Here is a 24936-nt window from a genome sequence, read left to right as displayed (position 1 = left end):
ATAAGAGATAAGATGCCTTTTATTGTCACTGTACAATACAATGTAATACAATGTACAATACAACGAAATGTTGTTTAGAGCAATCAACATTTAATTGTGTTGTACATTGTGTTGTACATTCCAGTACAACACTGCCAGTACAACACTGCACCATAGGATATGTCATGAATGTCCAGTAGGTGCAGGCCCCACCTCTGGGACCCGTTCCTATCTGCATTCACTTCCATCACAGTTTCAAAAATAGCCAAGCTATTTTTGGAATTCCCATAGAACTGAATGGGCATAACCACGCATGTGTAGCCACCTCTCTATTTCCACTGTTTTGAAGCCCTGTTCTCAAAGACAGAGGAGGGACCCACACCAAATTTTGTAGATATCCCATATATGTGCCAGACGGGAATGCCTCTTTAACCCCTTAACCCATAATGCCGTATATATATAAGACGTTATGTGCCGCGGGTGTATGGAGCGCGCCTCTGCAGTGACCTTGCTCCATAGTGCGGCCGGGTGCAGGCTGTATGATACAGCTCGGCACACGTGGCGCCTGACAGGGAGCGGCAATCGCGCCGCCCCCGTTATTTAACCCCTTAGGTGGCGCGATCAATGCTGATCGTGGCACCTGTGAGTGAAGGAAGAGGGATGTGGTTCCCTCTGCTTTCCAATCAGAGCCCCAGCAGAATGCCATTGCATTCTCCATGCTGAGCTATGCACGAGGCATAGCTCAAAACGGAGGGAGTAAAAATCCTATTCAACCTAATAGATCTTGAGCGGTGAATGCCGTAATAGAAAAAATAAATTAAAAACACTCGACGATTTGCCTTTTTTTTCTTTTTTCCCCCAAAAAACTGATCAAGTTTGGTATCGCCACATTCGTATTGAGCCACAGAATAAGAATGTCAGGTCATTTTTTGTGCATAGTGAACGCTGTGATGTCAAAACCCCAAAGACCTTGGTAAAATTCTGCATTTCTTTTTTTTCCCAATTCTGCCACACAAATGTATTTTTTCCTATTTTCTAATACAAGACATGGTAAATTAGGGTACTTTAACACCAGCGGCAGGACGGAATCCGACAGGGTGAACAGCCTGTCGGATCCGTCCTGCCGCTAGTGTGAAAATAGCCTTAAATGGAGGCATTAAAAAATGCATCTTGTCCCGCCAAAAATAAGCCCTCATAGAACAGGAAAATAAAGTTATGGCTTTTGGAACATGAGGAGGAAAAATCGAAAATGTAAAAATGAAAATAGGCCCAGTCTTTAAGGGGTTAAATGATACCTATCAGAAGAAATAGATGATTTGAAGGGGTGGGTTGTCCTACTTTTAAAGTGTAACTGCCATTATTTTTGTTAAGTGTACGGCAATTGATAATAAACCTTTTTTCAATATTCTTTATTTATGGATTTAGAGTTTTTTTTATTTAAAAAAACTGACCCTGTATTTGACTTTTGGCAGAGCGCTGCACTAAAGCAGTCTCTCTCTCTATAATATATATATATATATATATATATATATATATATATATACACACACTATATATATATATATATATACACACACACACATACACATACACACACACACACACAGTTTGCACAGGCACTTTCAGCACCCGCTGCTGACAGTGTACTGTCAGGCAGGGCAGTATATAGATACCTACTGTATATATATATAGTATTTGTGGCCAGCTTTAGGTAATATGAGTGAGGTAGTGAGAGCAGGGTAGTGCAGTAGGTGAAGAGAATCTTCACTATTCAGTACTGCACTAAACAGTGAAGACAGGCAGTTCACCGCCAAAAGTCAAAAACAGTGTCAGGTTGTTGTTGTTTTTTTTTTCATAAAAAAATGCTAAATCAATAAAGTATATTAAACTTCCTGCGCTCAATTGCTATATAGAGACAATTTATAAAATACAACAGCAATGTTTCAATGCTGTGTTTCCTCAATAAAAAGTATAGAGGCTATAGTAATTCACTGAAAAGAACTGCAAAAAAAACCAAAACACGAGCGCTCGTTATTTCATTCGCAGGCTTACCGAGTATATTCACAAAAACATCAAACAGCTGAAATGTCAGCAGTGGCTCCTGCAGAGAACTGTAATAATCAGCGATGGTCTTAAACACATCTCTTTCAAAGCCCAAGTACATTTGCTGCTTCATTTCAGAGCAATTTGGCCCTAAATAAGAAATGTTAAAAGTAAAATAAAAATAAAATACATTCTATGTAAAGTAATAGTCTACTAAGCAAGATATCCACAAAGTCATGCAAATACAAGTCCTAAAAGGGTCTAGGATCTGAAGTAACGGTCTGTCTGGTAGAGCTGCTCTTCTCCTTTCATGTGAACGGACCGTTGCTACAATTCCAGACACAGGTGATGTTTTTGGGGTTTTTTTGGGGTGGGGTTACTTTTTTCTTGAAATTAACCTCTGCAATAGGTCTTAAAAGGGTTATCCAAGAATGGGTGGGGCCTGAAAAAGGAAGGATTACTTACCTGCTTTCCGGCACTGGCGCCTTGCTCCTTCTCCTCCAGTCCTGCAATGCTCTGCTGGGCTCCCGCACTGTAAAACTCCAGTTTGACATTGCCACGACCACTGGCCAGGATGGTGACTGGCTCCCTTTACATCATGATAAATAGTCACATGTCGCAAGAGGATCTGGTCTCCGCCACGGCTAGTGATTGGTTGCGGCGATGTGAAACCGGATGTTTACATCGAGGGAGCCCTGTGGAGCATCACAGGCTGGGAAAATGAGGAGCAGGGAGCCCGTGCAGGGAAGCAGGAAAGTGATCTTTCCCTTATAGGTCCGGTAACTTCACCCCCTCCCCTTCCCAATTCTTGCATAACCCCTTTCAATTTTAAAATTCCTATTGTTTTGTTTCTACTAGTAAATCAATGGACCTCACAAGCTAAATCATTGTACATAAATATGGATGAAATAGGTCACTATATACTTACAACTAGCGAGGCATTTCATTGCTGACAGCAGCCAGTGCGGAAGTTCCTCTGTAGAAACACAATAATATTGTCATTAGAGCAGATTTTATGTGTATGCCATATGGCGGTGAGTCGCTAGATATTTACAGGGGTCATTAAGAAATTTCAAATGATGGACAACTCCCACTGAACAATAAAACGTAGGGGACGAAATGCGTGCTGGTCGTGGCTGGTACCTGAAATGCACAAACACACTGGTTTTGTCATGTGCATACAAGAGCTGCTGATCAGGGGGGTCCAGGGGGTTAGACACTCCATGAAGAGTTAAAAGGGGTTTCCGATATTTTGTTTTTTTTATTGATGACTTATCCTCTGGATAGGTCATTAGTATTTGATTGGTGGGGGTCCGACACCTGGACCCCTGCCGATCAGAGGTTTTAAGAAGGCAGCGGCGCTCCTGTGAGCACAGCTGCCTTCTCACAGATTACAAGCACAACGCTGTACATTGTATAGCGGCTGGGCTTAGTATTGTGCTCAGCCCCATTCACTTGAATGCGCATAGGCCACGTGACACATGAACTTGTCGGCACTCAGCCTAGGAAAAGCAGAGGGAAGGGCGAGGCGCTACTGCGAGGGCGACGCGTTTTGGATGCAGACTGATTCTTCCTCAGGCTAACGAATACTGACACCATTTCCAATTTATAGCAATGCCCCCGAAGCGGAAAGTAAGTGCAAAGGTCATAGTATGAACCATATTGTGTTGAAAAAAAATAATATATAAATCATAATAAAAGAGAAATAGATATAAAACATACTAATATAAGTGCCATATTAGGAAATAATTGTGATAAAGAAAAATTACCAAAAACACATGAATGTAATGGGAAAAAACAAAATTATGACATAAATATGTGAAGGTGAACAAACAATAATGACAATTGTAATTAACATACAACTTACCGTTCAATAATGTATGTTGAATGTTAACATTGTCATTATTATTTGTTCACATTCACATATTCATTTATGTAATAATAAATGTTTTGGGGGGGGGGGGGGGTCACATAGTCATGTATTTTTGGTAATTTTTCTTGATATCACAATTATTTCATAGAATGACACTTATATTAGCATCTTTATGTATCTTTTATTATGATCTATATATTATTTTTTCAACACAATATGGTTCATACTATGACCTCTGCACGCACTTTTCACTTCTGGGGCATTGCTATGAATTGGCAGTGGTGTCCGTATTCATTGGCCTAAGGAAGGAGGCAGACCGCCTCTGAAATGCGTTGCCTTCTGCTTGTCTGGTTTTATTGATTTAATGATTTATGTGCAATAAATTACAGTTTTAGTGTTCAGCGCCCCAGAATACCATTTTTTCAGTTTTTGTTTTCACTCATCTATATCGGGTTCCAGCACGGATATCCTGCTTGGTTGAGAGCAGCGCTCACTCCATTTGACTGTATGCACTTCTCAGAGTTGTGCCTGAAATAGCCACAACTGGTCTGGTAAGCGCAATTATATTGCTGGCCATCATTGTTATCAACAGCGCATCAATAGGAAGCGCCCGGGTGCTCTGTTCTCGGAAAACCCCTTTAATTCATAGCTTTTTATAAGCATAGGCCACCTGATGAAAGTACTGGACAAAACTTCACTCTAAACAAAGCCACTTAGTTTAAAGGAGTTTGCCAGGAGTTACATATTGATAGCCTATCCTCAGGATAAGTCATCAATAGGACATTGGCGGGGTCCGACTCCCAGGACCCCCACCGGTCAGCTGTAAAAAGAGGCTGCGATGCTCCATAAACACTCAGGCAACTTCCTAGGCCATGCAATGCCACATTCATCGGTCAGATGCCCTAGGCACAGCTCAGCAATACCAAGCACAGGCACTATACAGTGTATGGCATGGTGCTTGGCAAGCTGCAAGGAGGATGTGGAGCTCAGGGGAGCACTGCGGCCTCCACACTTGATCGGCCGGAGTGCCGGGAGTCAGACTCCGACAATCTCATAGGGATGAGTGATAGGTCATCACTATGTAAATCCTGGAGAGCCCCTTTAATAGGGCAGAAAGCAGCACTCACTTGATCTGTCATCCATCACCACAATCCCTTGCTTGTTGACATTGTACACATTGTGCATTATGTGCTTCCCATTTGCCTGCTTAGTGTCCATCACTTCTTCCAGAGAATCGAGTCCAAATGTCTTCTGTATACTGCAAGACAGGGAAAAGTCAGACTGAAACCATTAATCATTCACAAAATTGCTTAAAGGAAATAATGGATTGAAAGGGATTAACCTTTTCTCGACCAGCAGCGTACTAGATGACCGGGTCTTTAAAGAGGACCTTTCACTTGTATAAACTATGTGAACTGAGTATGCTGCCATATAGAGCGGCGCCCAGGGATCTCACTGCACTTACTATTATCCCCGGGCGCCGCTCCGTTCTCCCGTTATAGGCTCCGGTACCTTTGCTCCTTAAGTTATAGTAGGCGGGTCTTCTCTTGTCCTGTGGGCGTCTCCTTCTCCTAGGCTGCAGCGCTGGCCAATCGCAGCACACTGCTCACAGCCTGGTAGAAAAAAAACTCCCAGGCTGTGAGCAGTGCGCTGCGATTGGCCAGCGCTGAAGCCTAGGAGAAGGAGACGCCCACAGGACAAGGGAGGACCCACCTACTATAACTTAAGGAGCAAAGGTACCGGAGCCTATAACGGGAGAACGGAGCGGCGCCCGGGGATAATAGTAAGTGCAGTGAGATCCCTGGGCGCCGCTCTATATGGCAGCATACTCAGTTCACATAGTTTATACAAGTGAAAGGTCCTCTTTAAAGATGGCGCCCACTCCTGAGCGGAGCACCACTACATCTAAACGCGCGAAACACCGGAAACGGGCTGCTGCACACAAGCTCTAGCTCATCCGATCGCCGCACGGGGGAGCCCGGAGCTTGTGTGCAGCATGCCCCGTCTTTGTGAATGACAGGAGGCTGCTGCATAGTATTTCCTATGGAGCCCTTGCCTGTAATAGGGCTCCATAGGAAACTAGCAATTTTCTCATAGACTCCAATGCTAACGCATTGGGGTCTATGATAATAGCAATCTAATGATTGCTTGTTATAGTTCCCTATGGGAATTATAAAAAAAAAAAAAAAAAGTGTAAAAAAAAAAAAAAACAAACAAATGATTTTCCCGAGTTTTATGTCTCATTACCCAATTCTTAAGGCCACGATTGAGGTATGGAAGTGGACCTCTTCCACACATTGCCATGTTCCATTTCCCTCTCCTACGCTAACTATATCTGATATCCTACACACACTGCCCCTTCTGCCCTGAGAAGCGCAACCTCATTAGAGCTTCTTTCCTCCACCACCCATGTGTCCTCTCTTGCCCTCCCGAATGGAGAGTGGATGGACTTAGGGAATATCAATGCTTTACTGAATCCCCACCCACGGGACTTCTTTTCAGTCTCTTATATTAGAGCCTACCTGAAACAACACGTCAGTTTTGGGGACCTACTTCGGCCACAGGTATGGTTGGAATCCCAGATTTCCCTACGCTCACCACCCAAAAAACTTGTCTCACAGGTTTACAGTAGGCTGCGGCTACCCCCCATGCTTGCTAAACCGTCCTTTGTGACACAATGGGAACGAGACCTAGACATTACTATTCCTTATGAATCCCTACCCAAACTGCTGGATTCCCCTCACAGGGCCTCCCGCTGTGTCAGAATTCAGGAAAATGGCTATAAAATCCTTACCAGGTGGTATAACACGCCTGATAAAACATCAAGATATGCCGGGTCTGCTTCTGACACATGCTGGCGGTGTCTTGAGGAGAAGGGAACTTTTTTACATATATGGTGGGGCTGCCCCCTGATACTAAAATGGTGGGGCGAGGTTTTTTCAGTTGTAAATAAGGTCTGTGGCACTTCGATTCCTCCCTCTCCCCAAATCGCTCTCTTATCCTTTCCCTGTAATAAGGGGGATGAAAGGCCTCCATTGGTGTTCTCGCAGATGCTACTCGCTGCCCGGCTACAGCTCCCGAAATACTGGCTACAACCAGTGGTTCCGCCTATTGAACAGTGGATCCAAAAAATCGATCAGATCCACAGGTTTGAGGAGTTGTCATCCTGGGAAACTCGTACCCATGTAACTTTTCTCAAGAAGTGGTCCTTGTGGTCTAAATTTAGATCTCCTAATTCGTAGAGCGACCTACTGGAGCGTCACTAAAATGTAAAATGAAATATGAATGTGTACCCTTTAGCAACGCCACCCTAAGTGACTGAGCTCTTGTGTGAAAGGTACCCTCTCGTCCCTCTTGTATAGCTCTGTATAGTTCTTAATGACTTGAGGAGAACTCCTCTTGTTAGTTATAGCCCATGTGTATTCCACTGAGTATACACCCCTATATAACTATAGCGATTGATTTGTGTAATGAACCTTAAATGCGCTGACGGTTGTATCTACTATTTTTCTGAGATGTCACTGTACTACTTCATTATGGCCTGCGAGCCAAAACCTTAGTATCCCTGTTACCTGTTGTTCTACTTGAAAATTACAATAAAAATATAATTCAAAAAAATAAATGAAAAATAAACAAACACAAAAAAAAAATAAAACACATCATGGGTATCGCCATATGCGAAAACCCCATAGTATAAAAATATCTTCCTCCAAATGGCAAACAGCAAAATGAAAAAAAAAAAAAATCATAATGGCTGATTCGTTGTTTTTGGTTGCTTCATTTTCTACAAATTTATTTTTTTTTTTTATAAAAAGTGATCAAAAAGTCATACACACCCCTGAATGGTATCAATGAAAAGTTCAGATCGCCCCCCCAAAAAAAAAAAAAAAAAAAAAAAAAAAAGGCTTGGAGAATCACAATTCTTCGTCGGGGACCCCTCTCAGAGAACAGAGGGAGCCCCCACTGTCTGACTGCTACGATGCCTCAGTCGCAATTGAATTTGGCATCTGAGGAGCTAAATGACCATAATCAAAGTTAAAATCCTAGTCACTGGGGCCAGGTGTCTACTGTGTTGTACAGCCACCACACACACTGTATGGAGCAGGTTCAGCTCGTGAGCCCACTCCATATATCCCCTGCATGCTTATGTTGCACATGTACGCCATTAGGCGTTAAAGAGTTAAAGGGTTATTCCAGTTTTACAAGTTATGCCCTATCCACAAGATAGCGGATAAGTATTAGATCACTGGGGGTCCGACCACGAGAAAAGAGACACTGTACCCTGCGGGGGCCCCTGAAATGAATGGAGATCATGTAAAACTGCAATAACTATAAGACTGTGATACAACATGGCTGACTTACCGTAATAGTGTCCTAGATTTCCAGAGCTCTTCAATATTTGCTGGGGTTAACTCTCTGCGATACACCAGTCGACAAGCAGGCACCTCCCCGATAGCAATGCTGTGACGTTTATACCACAACTCAGAATTCTGGGGGAAAAAAATTATTTCACTTATGCTAGGTCTACACGACGACATTTGTCGCGCGAAAATTTTTAAAATGGTAGTCTATGGTGTCGCACTGCGACAGTCGCAAAAATCCATTCGAGATGGATTTTTCTGCAACTGTCGCATCGTAATCGCAGCATGTCGCATGTCACAGTGCAAAACCATAGACTATCATTATAAAAATTGTCGCGCGACAAATGTTGTTGTGTAGACCTAGCCTTACAGGCAACAGCAGAGAGCTTTTCCTCTGACATGCTGTACATTTAATACTTAAAGGGAACCTGTCATGTGGATATTTGATTATAATCTAACTAATTATATACAATCATTAACTACTAAAAAGTGCCTTAGATGTATTCACTTACTGGTGTGACAGATGGTTACCTCATAATATACACACAAAGATGCCTCATGCTAATGAGCTGATTCGAGTCCAGCGTGATGTCATTGAGTCCAGCGTATATTTAATTAACAGCTATAGCCACTCCCCTGCCCACCTGCTGCTGATTCCTATGGAAAAAAACGGTCATTCAGCAGCAGGTAGGCGGGGTTAGTCAGGAGCTCATGAATATTCAGGACTCATCATTATCAGCTGGAGCTTTTCAATACAAGATGTTGGCAGATTGACAGGGTCAATTAAAGAAAGTGACCCAGCATTTTGCTAAGAGAATCAGTCACTTATTTATGTTGCCCTTAGTTAGGACACCATAAAACTGGTGACAGGTTCCCTTTAAAAGGGAACCTGCCAGGATGAAGAAGTGACAGATATGCTGATTTTGGTGGTGGGTCATTTGTGTGCCAAATGGCGGAATTATTATGAAACTTACAGTACTGTGATCTAGGAGTCTGACGTACTGCTATTAGACAGCTTTCTCACCATGTATAGCGACAGGGAGAAAGATGTCAATCAGTAGCAGGAGTAGCCTGCATCCTTTAATTATGCTGGACTCCTAGTTCACAGCATTGGCTTCACACTGCAACTAATAAACATGCTGCCAACAGGCTCTCTTTAAGGGCGCAGTCACACGACCGTAGTGTTTTGCGGATCTACAAAACACGGATACCGGCCGTGTGTGTTCTGCAATTTGTGGACGGCATATGGCCTCAACTATAATAGAAAATGCCTATTCTTGTGGATTGCGGACAATAGGACGTGCTCAATCTTTTTTTAAATGAATGGGTCTGCAGCCGTTCCGCAAAATTGGGGAATAAATGCGGACTCATTCATACAGCCGTCTGAATGAGCCCTAAAAAGAGAAAAGTGGCTGCATCAGAAAAAGCCACCATGAACATATGTGGGTGTCATGTACATTGAAGATAGTGGGGAAGGCCCTGATGTATGGACTTGAGCACCAAAACATTTACATGAAGAGACACTGCTATATATGATCGCTGGTGGTCCAACTGCTGGAACTCATGAGACTGCATAGTGCTCGGCTATCTCCATCACTCCTACAGACGTGAATGGAGAGGTAGTCACTAATGGGACTACTGCTCCATTCACACAGGAGACTCGGGAGCCCCCCCTTCTTATGATCAATGGGCCTCCCAGTGGTCAGATCCCCAGCGATCATTTATCAACTGTGGATGGAATAAAACTCATTTAGATTAAACTCTTCATAAATACAAGAACTTTAATATTTCTAACGACAGAGTTCCTGGAATTAACAGCAGCTCAAGTGATTAAAATGGCTGATGCTTGAGCAATCACTGGAAAACAATCTTCAGAAACACCTGAGTCTGTAAACCACAAAATCAACTTGATACCAGAGCAATTTGTCTTGTGCTTGAAACCTGAAGGGCTGGATCCATGGAACGAGAGAAAATGCCTTTGATTAACATTTCCCCTTCATTCACTTGGGAATTAATATATTAGCATAACAGGGCATCAGCCGTGAAGATGAAAGTGCGGCAGGTGGCATTGTCAGAAATCACACACAGAAAGCAGAAGAAATGTTTCCTGGATCAAGGACACAAGGTACGCGTCCAAAGTCCCTGAAGGGGGATACGTGATCCAGCAGAGAGGGAGAGGCCTTGTAGCAGGCTGGATCTATTTCATGTTGCACAGTCTCATCGGCAATGCATTGGATAAGATGTGCAGAGGTCAGAAGACTTCTCTTTCTCTGGAGCCCCTGAAAGTGGACATCCCCAGCTATGGGCGCTGTAGAGATAGACTACCCCACAGCACTGACAGTCCACTGCTGCTCCGTCACAATCGTCCGCATACAGTCATCACGCAACTTTTAGTGAGTCAAAGGAAAGGGAAGAAATGAAACTCACCATTACAACCGGTCTCACAGGAATATGAGCATATGAAGTGACAGAGTCTTCATCAGTCCAGCGAGGGAACGGAAGAGGCTCCACTTTTTGCGCAGGTCTTTTTGGGTATGGTTTCAGCGGTGAGGTCGGTGGAAACCTGAACACAAAGAAAAAAATATATATAATAATAATAATAAAAATGTGTAGAAGTCTGGGTCTCGCTCCCTAATTCTAAAAAGCACATCCCCACCCATTCCTTGGTTGAACTTGATGGACTTATGTCTTTTTCCAACAGAATTAACTATGTAACTATGTGAATTGTGCCAATGATGAACCAGAAGTGTTACTAGCAGTGAGTAGAAGATGTCTCCCAAGCTAATCTATGAATGCATATGTACCAAATGAGTTATTGAGGTAGACTAGATTTACACATACATAGCTATACCCTTCAGGGGGTATTCGGGTTGTTTGAAGTTATCCCCTATCCACAGTTTTGGGGTTAGGTGGGGGTCCCAGCAGTAGGACCCCCACTGATCTAAGAGTTACCCCCTATTCTGTGGATAGGAGATAACTTCAAACAACCCAAATACCCACTTTAATAAAAAACAGATAGAAGGGCATGATAAAAAAATAAAAATAAATTATATATATATATATATATATATATATCCCGTTTTTTTTTCATACTGATTAATTATTCTCAGGATATGTCATCAATATCTGAATGCCAGGAGTCTGACACCCTGGACCCCCACCAATCAGCTGTATGAGGTAATGCATTCTAGTGCATTCCGTTTCATTCAGTTCAGTTTTGTCTCCATTGACAATGAACGGGGACAAAACGGAAGTGGTTTCTCCACTATTAAGATCCTGTGACGGCTTTCAATAGCACAAAGGGTAAGCGCAGATGTAAAAGTAGCCTGCGAGGAGCCCTGATCAAACAAATGATCGTGCAGGGGTCCCAGGTGTCACACCCCCACCGATCAAATACTACAGATCTATCCAAAGGATAGGCTATCAGTATGAAAAGTTTGAAAACCCCTTTAAAATGCTCGGGACCGCCGTACGCAGGATTGAGTCCTGGCAGCGGCCCTGCTCTTCTGGGTGGACGCATATACGCGTCCTCCCGCGATAGCCGAGACTTCCTGTGAACGCGCGCACACAGGCACGCGCGCGTTCACAGGAACGGAAGGTAAGCGAGTGGATCTCGAGCCTGCCAGCGGCGATCGTTCGCTGGCAGGCTGGAGATGCGATTTTTTTAACCCCTAACCGGTATATTAGACGCTGTTTTAATAACAGCGTCTAATATACCTGCTACCATGTCCTCTGGTGGTCCCTTTTGTTTGGATCGACCACCAGAGGACTCAGGTAGGTCAGTACAGTCGCACCAACCACCACTACACTACACCCCCCCCCCCCCACCGTCACTTATTAACCCTTTATGAACCACTGATCACCCCATATAGACTCCCTGATCACCCCCCTGTCATTGATCACCCCCCTGTAAGGCTCCATTCAGAAGTCTGTATGATTTTTACGGATACATGGATCGGATCCGCAAAACACATACGGACGTCTGAATGGGGCCTTACATGGGGGTGATCAATGACAGGGGGGTGATCACCTCATATACACTCCCTGATCACCCCCCTGTAAGGCTCCATTCAGACGTCCGTATGATTTTTACGGATCCACGGATACATGGATCGGATCCGCAAAACACATACGGACGTCTGAATGGAGCCTTACAGGGGGGTGATCACCCCATATAGACTCCCTGATCACCCCCCTGTAAGGCTCAATTCAGACGTCCGTATGTTTTTTACAGATCCACGGATACATGGATCGGATCCACAAAACACATACGGACATCTGAATGGAGCCTTACAGGGGGGTGATCAATGACAGGGGGGTGATCAGGGAGTCTATATGGGTGATCACCCCCCTGTCATTGATCACCCCCCTTTAAGGCTCCATTCAGACATTTTTTTGGCCCAAGTTAGCGGAAATATTTTTATTTTATTTTTTTCTTACAAAGTCTTATATTCCACTAACTTGTGTAAAAAAATAAAATCTCACATGAACTCACCATACCCCTCACGGAATCCAAATGCGTAAAATTGTTTAGACATTTATATTCCAGATTTCTGCTCACGCTTTAGGGCCCCTAAAATGCCAGGGCAGTATAAATACCCCACATGTGACCCCATTTCGGAAAGAAGACACCCCAAGGTATTCCGTGAGGGGCATATTGAGTCCATGAAAGATTAAAATTTTTGTCCCAAGTTAGCGGAAAGGGAGACTTTGTGAGAAAAAAAAAAAAAAATCAATTTCCGCTAACTTGTGTCAAAAAAAAATTAAAAATTCAATGAACTCGGCATGCCCCTCATTGAATACCTTGGGGTGTCTTCTTTCCAAAATGGGGTCACATGTGGGGTATTTATACTGCCCTGGCATTTTAGGGGCCCGAAAGTGTGAGAAGAAGTCTGGGATCCAAATGTCTAAAAATGCCCTCCTAAAAGGAATTTGGGCCGCTTTGCTCATCTAGGCTGCAAAAAAGTGTCACACATCTGGTATCGCCGTACTCAGGAGAAGTTGGGGAATGTGTTTTGGGGTGTCATTTTACATATACCCATGCTGGGTGAGATAAATATCTTGGTCAAATGCCAACTTTGTATAAAAAAAAAAATGGGAAAAGTTGTCTTTTGCCAAGATATTTCTCTCACCCAGCATGGGTATATGTAAAATGACACCCCAAAACACATTCCCCAACTTCTCCTGAGTACGGCGATACCAGATGTGTGACACTTTATTGCCGCCTAGGTGGGCAAAGGGGCCCACATTCCAAAGAGCACCATTAGGATTTTACAGGTCATTTTTTACACATTTTGATTTCAAACTACTTACCACACATTAGGGCCCCTAGAATGCCAGGGCAGTATAACTACCCCACAAGTGACCCCATTTTGGAAAGAAGACACCTCAGGGTATTCCGTGAGGGGCATGGCGAGTTTCTAGAATTTTTTATTTTTTGTCACAAGTTAGTGGAATATGAGACTTTGTAAGAAAAAAATAAAATAAAAAATAAATCATTTTCCGCTAACTTGTGACAAAAAATAAAAAAAGTTCTATGAACTCACTATGCCCATCAGTGAATACCTTAGGGTGTCTACTTTCCGAAATGGGGTCATTTGTGGGGGTTTTCTACTGTTTGGGCATTGTAGAACCTCAGGAAACATGACAGGTGCTCAGAAAGTCAGAGCTGCTTCAAAATGCGGAAATTCACATTTTTGTACCATAGTTTGTAAATGCTATAACTTTTACCCAAACAATTTTTTTTTTTTACCCAAACATTTTTTTTTTATCAAAGACATGTAGAACAATAAATTTAGCGAAAAATTTATATATGGATGTCGTTTTTTTTGCAACATTTTACAACTGAAAGTGAAAAATGTCATTTTTTTGCAAAAAAATCGTTAAATTTTGATTAATAACAAAAAAAAGTAAATATGTCAGCAGCAATGAAATACCACCAAATGAAAGCTCTATTAGTGAGAAGAAAAGGAGGTAAAATTCATTTGGGTGGTAAGTTGCATGACCGAGCAATAAACTGTGAAAGTAGTGTAGTGCAGAGGTGTAAAAAGTGGCCTGGTCATTAAGGGGGTTTCAGCTAGCGGGGTTGAAGTGATTAAATTCAATACAAAACAGTGAGCTCCTCAGCAGCCCCTAGAGCAGTGATGGCTAACCTCCAGCACTCCAGCTGTGCTGAAACTACAACTCCCAGCATGCTCCATTCATTTCTGTGAAGTTTTGAGAACAGCCAAGCAAGTGTGCATCTTGGGAGTTGTAGTTTTACCACAGCAGGAGTGCCGGAGGTTAGCCATCACTGCCCTAGAGGCTGCAGCTAGATTTGAATGGTGTAATCTATAGGAGGACGTTACAAAGCCATTTATGCCAGTTTTATGTTAGCTCTCCCCTGGATTGGGGATAAATAACTGATCGGTGGGGTTCTGAATGCTGGGATCCCTACCAATGCTAAAGAAGTATAGATTTCGTTTTCTGTCACACAGACAGCCAAAACATCCACCAATGTTATCAGGAAGCAGGTGCCTTTTAATAAATTTGAGTATATTAATACATTTTACTGCAGTGTACTTTGGGTTAAAGTGATACTCCAACAAAATGTTTTAGTCTCTTGCCAGTTGGTACAGGGTAGGGGTGGGCGATATGGCCTTAAATCTATATTGTGATATAATTTTAAGCATGTGCGATATGCGATATACACTCACCTAAAGAATTATTAGGAACACCTGTTCTATTTCTCATTAATGTGATTATCTAGTCAACCAATCACATGGCAGTTGCTTCAATGCATGTAGGGTTGTGGTCCTGGTCAAGACAATCTCCTGAACTCCAAACTGAATGTCAGAATGGGAAAGAAAGGTGGGCTACAACAGCAGAAGACCCCACCGGGTACCACTCTTCTCCACTACAAATAGGAAAAAGAGGCTACAATTTGCACAAGCTCACCAAAATTGGACTGTTGAAGACTGGAAAAATGTTGCCTGGTCTGATCAATCTCGATTTCTGTTGAGACATTCAAATGGTAGAGTCCGAATTTGGCGTAAACAGAATGAGAACATGTATCCATCATGCCTTGTTGCCACTGTGCAGGCTGGTGGTGGTGGTGCAATGGTGTGGGGGATGTTTTCTGGGCACACTTTAGGCCCCTTAGTGCCAATTGGCCATCGTTTAAATTCCACGGGCTACCTGAGCATTGTTTCTGACAATGTCCATCCCTTCATGACCACCATGTACCCATCCTCTGATGGCTACTTCCAGCAGGATAATGCACCATGTCACAAAGCTCGAATCATTTCAAATTGGTTTCTTGAACATGACAATGAGTTCACTGTACTAAAATGGCCCCCACAGTCACCAGATCTCAACCCAATAGACCATCTTTGGGATGTGGTGGAACGGGAGCTTCGTGCCCTGGATGTGCATCCCTCAAATCTCCATCAACTGCAAGATGCTATCCTATGAATATGGGCCAACATTTCTAAAGAATGCTATCAGCACCTTGTTGAATCAATGCCACGTAGAATTAAGGCAGTTCTGAAGGCAAAAGGGGGTCCAACACCGTATTAGTATGGTGTTCCTAATAATTCTTTAGGTGAGTGTATATCGCGATATATTGTTTTCTATATTTGGGGGGGGGGGGGGGTTTAAACTTATTTTATTTTTTTTACTTTTTATTTAATAACTATTAGCCCCCTTAAGGGCTAGAAGAACCCTTGTCATATTCACCCTAATAGAGCTCTATTAGGGTGAATAGGACTTTAGACTCTCCCTGCTGCCCTGTGCTTTGTGCACACAACAGCAGGGAACTGACCATGGCTACCAGCCTCTGATCAGCCCCCCAGCCTCTGATGTGCCCCCTAGTCTCATGTGCCCGCCAGCCTCTAATCAGCCCCCCAGCCTCTCCCTCTTATCAGCCCCCTCTGGTAACTCAACCCCCCCCCCCTCCCCAGTATTAATCATTGGTGGCAGTGGCCACAGGGTCCCCCTCCCCCATCATTGGTGGCAGGGGTCCCCTTCCCCCCCCCCCCCACATCATTGGTGGCAGCAGCAGTTCCGATAGTGTAATGCTGGGGCTCTGATCGGTTACCATGGCAGCCAGGACGCTACTGAAGTCCTGGCTGCCATGGTATGTCAGTGAGCAGCATTATACTTACGTGCGCCGTGGCCGCTCCTTCTTCTGTCTGTGCGGCACATTGCTAATGCTTATAGCATTAGCACTGCGCCGCACAGACCTATGAGAAGGAGCGCCCGGCGGCCACGGCGCACGTGAGCTATAAGCATTAGCAATGCGCCGTACAGACAGAAGAAGGAGCGCCCGGCGGCCACGGCGCACGCGAGTATAATGCTGCTCACTGACATACCATGGCAGCGAGGACTTCAGAAGCGTCCTGGCTGCCATGGTAACCGATCAGAGCCCCAGCATTACATTGCTGGGACTCCGATTGGAACTGCCGCTCCGTGGTCATATCGCAGTCTGGCGATATGCACAAAGTCCATATCGTGGCACAAATTTATATTGCATATCGCCTACACCGCCCAGCCCTAAATAACCTGACCAAAAGGGAGATCTACCCACGTGATGGCTTTTCTGGATGTCCCCTGGCTGGCTTTACTTTCTGGATCTGTATTTACACTGCAGAAGTGGACCAGGGAAGGGGACACTTCTGTGTCCAGTGCTTACATGTCATATCGTTTCCTAGCATAAAACTCTTTATTGCATATAGGGCTGAAACGATTACTCAATTGAATCGAGTAATTAGATACAAAAAAAATAAAAAATTTGCATCGAGGATTCGTTTGTGTCATGTGACCATGGAGCGGGAGTGAAGCGCTTCCATTTACTATCAGCCCGCAGTTCACCATCTTAAATAGCAGTAGAATTAATCACCTGTGGTGACGTCAGACGCCCACAAAAGTGGGGGCATCCAAATCAATACTATCCAGTTCTCTTATACAATATAACTATAAACAAATAATTAAAACAATAAAACTGTGAGATAATGCTGCTGTAATTCAACTTGCAGCGTCTCATCTCTGATTTGCTGGCTGTAAAGAAAAGAAATTGTCATAAAAGATTTGATATAGCGGCAACATAGTTCACATATGCATAATCTCGTATTCGCTATTCAATCCTCTGGGTTGTACTGTGCCCAGTGTATGGATCCAATAGGCTTCTCTCCGCAATAATTGTGTCTTGATGTCACCCCCTCTCCCATGTCGTTTCACTTACATCTGCATTATCTCACTGTTTTATGGTTTAAATTATTTGTTTATAGTTATATTGTATAAGAGAACTGGATAGTATTGATTTGGATGCCCCCACTTTTGTGGGCGTCTGACGTCACCACAGGTGATTGATTCTAATGCTATTTAAGATGGTGAACCATTGTATTAACTTTAGCTGACGAAGGCTGGACGGGCCGAAACGTGTCCATTGTTACCAAGATGAAATAAAGGATACATGAATTGAAGAATCAGCGCCCGCTGGGATTTCTTTGCTACATTGAGGATCTTCCCTTCCCGTGCGGGCGTCTTGCGAGGTTGAAAGTGCTGACCATTCCTTACCATATATTACTATTTGGGGTACATGCACCGACCTTTCCATGTTTACTACGACATCAACGCTGAGTTTTAATGAATCGGATGCGACAAGGATATTGTCACAGATGACGCAAACCAGTGAATTCCTCACTATTCCAACCATTTAATAATAAAAAAAATATATATATAAAAAAAAAAGAAAAAAAAAAAAACACTCTGGGAGCGGGAATTGAGGAGAGTGACTTCGTATGAATTACACGAAGCAACATTGGCTGAGTACCATAAGCTGAATAGGTTTCCAAGGCGGCTGCGAGTTCATTTGCGCCCTACCATTATTTTTTTTTCGGAAGATACAGCCTATTGCAGCGATTTTGAAAAGATCATCAACAAATGTTCATTAGATTTGATATTGTTGATGGTGGACCGCTTGCAGAGGGCGATCGTAGATATTAAGGAACAAGTGGAAACTATGGAGCGCCAAAATGCAGGATTCTTTGAGCTCGGATGAGTTCACCAAACTAAAATACACCGTTGACACTTATATCGCTAGTTATAAAAAGGAGGCGGAGGAGAAAAAAAAAAAGAAGATCAAATTTTTACGGGATAATGAGGATTACTTACTAAAGAACACTGCCCGCTACTGGACTTGAATAACTTTACTGTGATTGTTAACAGGACTATTGGGTTTCACTAATTCTCTGGCCAAACAAGACTATTTATTATTATTATCAACTCTCTGGCCAAATCAACTATCCTTTGTGGCAACATTGACTACTACAACACCCTTGTGATAACATTGACTATTATTTATATACTTTTACCTATTTTTAAAGACTCATCTTACTATATATATATATTTATTTATGCTCCAAAAACGAGCCCGGTCTTACCCGTCTCCACTGCTGTAGCGTTGGTCCAGGAGGCCGCACACCCGCAGCGTCCCACGTGGTGTGCTTCTGCCTGTACATGGCGTCCCACGTGACCTGGTAACCAAGGGGACCAGATGCACGCTCGTGTGACGTCAATCTTATGCGCCCGCTTTCCAATCGGCGCTGCTTTATCCGCTTCTCTTTATTTCCTTGCCGGCTTTATTCCTTTTCTTTGGTATTAGGTGGATCAACGCTCACTCGAACAACCGCCAGACGCGTTTCGGGGTCTCAAGCCCCTTCCTCAGTGGCCTACTGAGTGAACGGATCCTCACTCTTTATATATGGTCAACTCCACCCACCATCCTCCATATTGCACTCTCTCTATCCAAACATTTTAAAACAACACATAACTGTGACCCTACGGGTCTAAAATTTGTGGCAATTGAAAAAGTCAAAAAAGCTTGGAGGGGGGGAAACCATATTGCACACATGTCACGTCAAGAATCCCGAAGAATCTTTGAATATGACACTATCATTCCTAGAGGCCTCAATGCCGAGATGGAAGTTTTTGGGTTTCTGTGAGGGTTGTCCTGTAGGGATGGGACATCGCAGTCTGGCCGTTTATCGACACTGATCTCCCCTCCTTGCAGGACGGCTTCTCTTAGCCACAAAAGTTAATGAATTTCCCTTTACGTTCGGTAAAACACAAAGAGGACTTTTAGCTGGTCATTTTCCCCTATATGGAAGAAAAATGCAAAAGGAGAAAAAAAACGCAATAAAAAAAACGCGGGGAATATAATTGCGGCTCCAATGCGTTTTTTTGTGTGTGACCTTGCAGCCTTCTCCATTACCTATTTTTAAGAGAATGTTTAAATATGTAGGGAATATTTATTGTCTTAATGTATTTTAAATATGAATTGATAAAATGTATGGTTAAAGGTACTTATGAGGATCCCATTAGGAATAAGAACCCGCTCCATTAAGGGTAAATCCACTCCATATAGTGTAAAGAGCTAGAGCAATATGGAGGATGGTGGGTAGAGTTGACCATATATAAAGAGTGAGGATCCGTTCACTCAGTAGGCCACTGAGGAAGGGGCTTGAGACCCCGAAACGCGTCTGGCGGTTGTTAGAGTGAGCGTTGATCCACCTAATACCAAAGAAAAGGAATAAAGCCGGCAAGGAAATAAAGAGAAGCGGATAAAGCAGCGCCGATTGGAAAGCGGGCGCATAAGATTGACGTCACACGAGCGTGCATCCGGTCCCCTTGGTTACCAGGTCACGTGGGACGCCGCGTACAGGCAGAAGCACACCACGTGGGACGTTGCGGGTGTGCGGCCTCCTGGACCAACGCTACAGCAGCGGAGACGGGTAAAAAAGCGGTATTGAGCTCACAATCAAGGGCATTATACCCAGGGCCGGCGTCATAACCCGACATCCCCGGGCAAGTGCCGTGGCCCACTGAGCTGTTATGAGCACTTCCATCAATACAGATTGGAGCTCTCACTGCTGTCATTTCACTTACGCAGTACCCCTTTGGTGGGCCCTCTGAGCTGCAGAGACTCAGAACACGCCCTCTCTACACAGGACACGCCCCCTCTACACAGGACACATGCTGCCTGAGGAGAGAGACCGGAGGGCTGGAGCAGAGAAGTGTGTAGACAGTCTGTGAGTGAGTCTGCACTGTGACTGTATCTTGTCTGTGGGACAGAAGGGGGGGGGACTCTCCAATCGGTTGCTGCTTCATTCTATTTAGTTGTGTTACTGTTTCATTAAGCAGTTTGTCTCCATGACACCTGCCCCCCCCCCCCCCAATATCCTGTCCTATCTCATCTTCATGGAGCCCCTGCTGTCTCTTTTCCTCCTCCCTCATGTATCCAGAGCTCCTGTTTCACCCTCCTATCTCCTATTGCTGCCCTGCACAGACCTCCTGCCACCACTACTTGTATGAATCCCCCTCAGAGCCCCTTCCACCTACTTGCTGTGTCCACCCCTCCTGTCCATCCAGGGCCCCTGTCTCACTCCTCTGCCTCTCATTATGGTGGCATCTGAAGTGCATTCACCATGAGGACCTTCTAACGTTACAGGGTGATGTGATTGTGCCTCCCACCCTGTGCTGTGCCTCACACCCAGTACTGTACCCCTCACCCCGTACTGTGCCCCTTTATACCCTGCATTTTGCCCTCTTACCACACCCTGTACAGTGCCCCTAGTTATTCCCTGTACTGTGCCCTCTTATACCCTTTTATCCGGTCACTGTATGGTGGTTTTATCATTGTATGGCGGTGTTATCACTATATGGCGGTGGTATCCAATAACTGCATGGCCATAACTGTATCCCCTCCCATGCCCACACCACCTTTTTTAGACCTGGCATGAGCGGGAAAAGATACAGATTGCGGTGCTAAGGACCTTTGCGCCACAATCTGTGTCAGAAATACGCCTAATATAGACGTATTTCTATATAAAAAATGACCCCCTAATTGTATTATTATTCGGTGGTAGGGCTAATATCTTTATAGTATATAGATTCTAGTGTATTATACTGGGCCCTGTATTTCCCAGTAGAAAATGATCCTTGGGAAGCACAGTCCTCCTCCCTGACCACCAGGACCAGGTAGCGCTCTGTCAGTACATGGCGGCCTCCCCTCTCCGCCACGCTGCTCCGCTGTGTACTGGCGCTTATTCTGACACTAGAGCTGGGTTCACATCCCATTTGTGCCATCCATTTAATGCATACCAAAAATGTATGGGTTACCAGATGCCTCAGACTGATGCCGTACAGTGGCGTCCGTTCACCATCCAGTTCCATTGTAAAAAAACATATACATACGTTAACGTATGCATTTTTTACTTGACTCTGCAGGATACAAAAACGTGGAGCGCTGCACATTTGTATACATCAAACCGATAGGAAAAACGTGATGTGAACACACATTGGGGGGGGGGGGGAGGGGGCGTACTAAAATTTTCTGTGGGGCCCAGTCAGTTCTAGCTACATCACTGCACATCTCCTTCTCTCCTCCAGGCCTGGCTCACTGCTGCAGCGGGCCGCCAGAGAGAAGGAGCGCAGGGAGCTGCGGTTAGTGAATGACAGGACCACCGGCTCCCCTGCAATGATAGGTATGTGAGGGGGCCACTGGGGGGGTCATTCATCACACTGTGAGGGCCCCTTACACAGTATAATGACTCCCAGTGCCCCCCATTTAGTATAATGATCCCCATTGACCCTCCATTTAGCATAATGACCACCAGAGCCCCCATTAAATATAATAACCCCTCGTGCCCCCTCCATACAGTATAACCCCCAGTGTGGGGGCGACTGGGGGTCATTATTCTGAATGGAGGGTCACTGTGGGGTCATTATACTGTGAGGGCCCTTTACATAGTATAATGACCTCCAGTGTCCCCCATTTAGTATAATGATCACCAATGACCCTCCATTCAGTATAATGACCCCCAGAGCCCCCTCCATACAGAATTCCCCCAGTGTGGGGGCTACTAGGGGTCATTCTGGATGAGGGCGACTGGGGGTTATTATTCTGAATGCAGGGCCACAGGTGGTCATTATACAGTGGGTGGGGGAATTGGGGGTTCATTATACTGTGTGAAGGGCCACTAGTAGTCATTATACTGTGTGAAGGGCCACTAGTAGTCATTATACTGTGTAAGGGCCACTGGGGGTCATTATACCGTGTGGGAGCCACAGGGGGACATGTCCATGTAAAAAAATGCCTCATGGGGGCCCACTGGGATTTATCGCCCAAGGGCCCACATGAACCTGGAGCCGGCCCTGATTATACCATAAGCGCACTGGACTTAATTGGCCCGATATCACGTGTTATCTACAGCTTGGTGGGCTAGTGGACGCAAACCTAGATATCTGCTTTATACAATTCGTTTCAGCACAGTAATTCTGCTGGACACTTGCGGGACAATTGATTTCAACGTATTATATTTGCTGGACATCTGTTGGATACTATTGTGGACAGCGTTGTTGATTGTGAACAACAATATAGGATTGAAACCAACAGCCACCAGGCGGTTGTATTGTGGTTTCATTGAGACTGAGCGTGTACTAAAATGGTTCATATTATTTGACGCACCATATTTTATGTATGTTTTAGGGGTATGTTCTTAAATAGTTTTATATAATTAAGTGTATCATCACTATCCTGCCTAGTGTTTCCTCTTGAAGTGTGCCCCTGTTATTTGGACGCATTTTTCACTTGGTCCTAAGGGTGGGACCAGGGGGTGAGCACCTTATTCATATAGAGAGGGGGTGAGCCGCTGTATTTCTTCTACTTCAGAATAAACTACTATTAAGGCTACTTTCACACTTGCGGCAGTGTGATCCGGCGGGCAGTTCCGTCGTCGGAACTGGCCGCCGGATCCGCCGCTGACTGAAAGCATTTGTGAGACGGATCCGGATCCGTCTCACAAATGCATTGCAAGGACGGATCCGTCTCTCCGCTTGTCATGCGGACCGACGGATCCGTCAATGTAACAGCTTTCCAATTCACTCACTTTATCTCCGGTGGCTGGTTTCTCAGATTTCACTGAGGGTCACATGACCTGCGATGTCAGCTTCTCTCCCTGCTCTGATAAAGGTCGTTTACAAGCCTGTAAAAGAGACGTCACTGTGCGCCCCCCCCCCCCCCCCCCCTTCACTGCCGTTTACTCTCTGCTAGGATTCTTAACCCCTTCAGCTGCACAGCTCTGCAGGCAGGGACAATTCTGGGCACAGGATCTGACAGACTAGAGAGAGCATTGCACAAGAAGGTAGGGGAAAGATCCTGTGTGTATCAGCAGTGTCATTGTACAGCTGGGACTTGTAGTCCTACACATACAACATGCTGCAGAGTCTCCCAGCAGGCAGACATGTCACTCAGGGCAGCTCTTGTATTCACTCCCTTAGCAGTGCAGGGGGAGGGGCAGAGGTGGTTTATATTGCATGCTTAGCTCAGTTATATATCAGATTTTAATTCAAACACCACTTGTCTGCCCTCTACTTGTTACCAGATATAGTGTGCCAGTCTATCAATAAACCTCTAACTATATCCCTCACCTGACTGGGTGAGTCAGTCAGACTTTGAGCACCTTACATGACAATAGACTGGTTGAGAATCTATATAACTTTGTGTTTTCAAGTATTTTATTTCACTGCTGCTGGGGACATGGCACTGGAGGGGCTAATCTGATGGCACTGGGGGAGTGGTGGACATGGCAATGGATGGTATGGAGGGGCTGATGGCACTGGGGTGGGGAGAGCTGAAGGCACTGGGGGAACTGAGCTGATGGCACTGGGGGAACTGATGCACTTGGGCTGATCGCACAGGGGGGAACGAAGGGTGTTGGGGACTGATGGCAGGGGTCTGATGAGTTTTTATAAAGGAAAACAGTCTATTAATTATTTTTTTCTTATTAGATTACTCGATTAACTGTAAAAAAATCAATCAATAGAATACTCGATTGCTGAAATAATCATTTACTGCAGCCCTAATTGCATATTATATTGCAATTTCACCACTTTAATTTCTGTGGCAAGCAGAGAAGGCAGAACTCCTATGAGCACAGCCTTCTCTTCAAACAGCTGATTGGCGGCGGTGCTGGTAGCCAGACCCCGCTGATCTGATATTGATGGGTCATTAATGTAAATAAAGTGTATAACTTCTTTTACTATGTTAGAATAATAGAAGTATTCTAAAACATTTCCCAAAATTTTTGCTAAAAGTAGAATCGAAATTCCACTGTCAACAAGAGGTGCCTTTTCCTTCTATCTATTCTTAGGCCAGCTCTGCGGAATTGAAATTTTTTAATCTGGATGTCAGGAGATGAGTTCAAAATTATTATGACTAACTATTGACTCAATACCCAGGACAAAACAAAGGATGTGCTGCAGGCAAGACTACTATTGCACGCTGGATCAGATTAACCATTGTTCTCCATTATGAGAAAAAGGGTGTTTCTCCCCCCCCCCCTCCCCCCGAAGGGTTTGAAGGCACACTCTACTCGGGCTGTATCTACCTCCTGGGCGGAGGGGGCCTCCGATTCCCTGAAACAGATCTGCCATGCAGCCACCTGGACTAGTCCGTCCACCTTTTTCAGACATTACAAATTAGATGTCTTGTGAAATGGAGATTTAGCTTTTGGGTGAAAGGTTTTGTCTGCTGCTGTCGCACCTTAAAAAAATAAAATAAATGGTTTCTCTTAAAATCCTCCGGGTTAGTGCCGTTGGGGAGGCATGTGGAAAAGATGAAAATTACTGTTACCGGTAATT

The 24936-nt window shown here is 44.4% G+C and overlaps 1 protein-coding gene across 1 annotated transcript in view; it reads right to left on the bottom strand.

Moving 5' to 3' along the window:
* DEPDC1B (DEP domain containing 1B) overlaps positions 1 to 24936 on the bottom strand; it is a 45264-nt gene that overhangs the window by 6865 nt on the left and 13463 nt on the right. Inside the window, exons 3-7 of the mRNA XM_044292447.1 lie at positions 10684 to 10819; positions 8258 to 8385; positions 5023 to 5153; positions 2951 to 2998; positions 2032 to 2172 (exon numbers count right to left, since the gene is read on the bottom strand). Of these exons, the coding sequence (XP_044148382.1) occupies positions 2032 to 2172; positions 2951 to 2998; positions 5023 to 5153; positions 8258 to 8385; positions 10684 to 10819 (584 nt within the window). The remainder of the gene's footprint in view (positions 1 to 2031; positions 2173 to 2950; positions 2999 to 5022; positions 5154 to 8257; positions 8386 to 10683; positions 10820 to 24936) is intronic.

This window comes from Bufo gargarizans, chromosome 1, assembly GCF_014858855.1.
Source record: "Bufo gargarizans isolate SCDJY-AF-19 chromosome 1, ASM1485885v1, whole genome shotgun sequence".
NCBI lineage: Eukaryota > Metazoa > Chordata > Amphibia > Anura > Bufonidae > Bufo > Bufo gargarizans.
The sequence above is the reverse complement of the archived record's forward strand: the minus strand, read 5'-3'. Positions and strand labels throughout refer to the sequence as shown.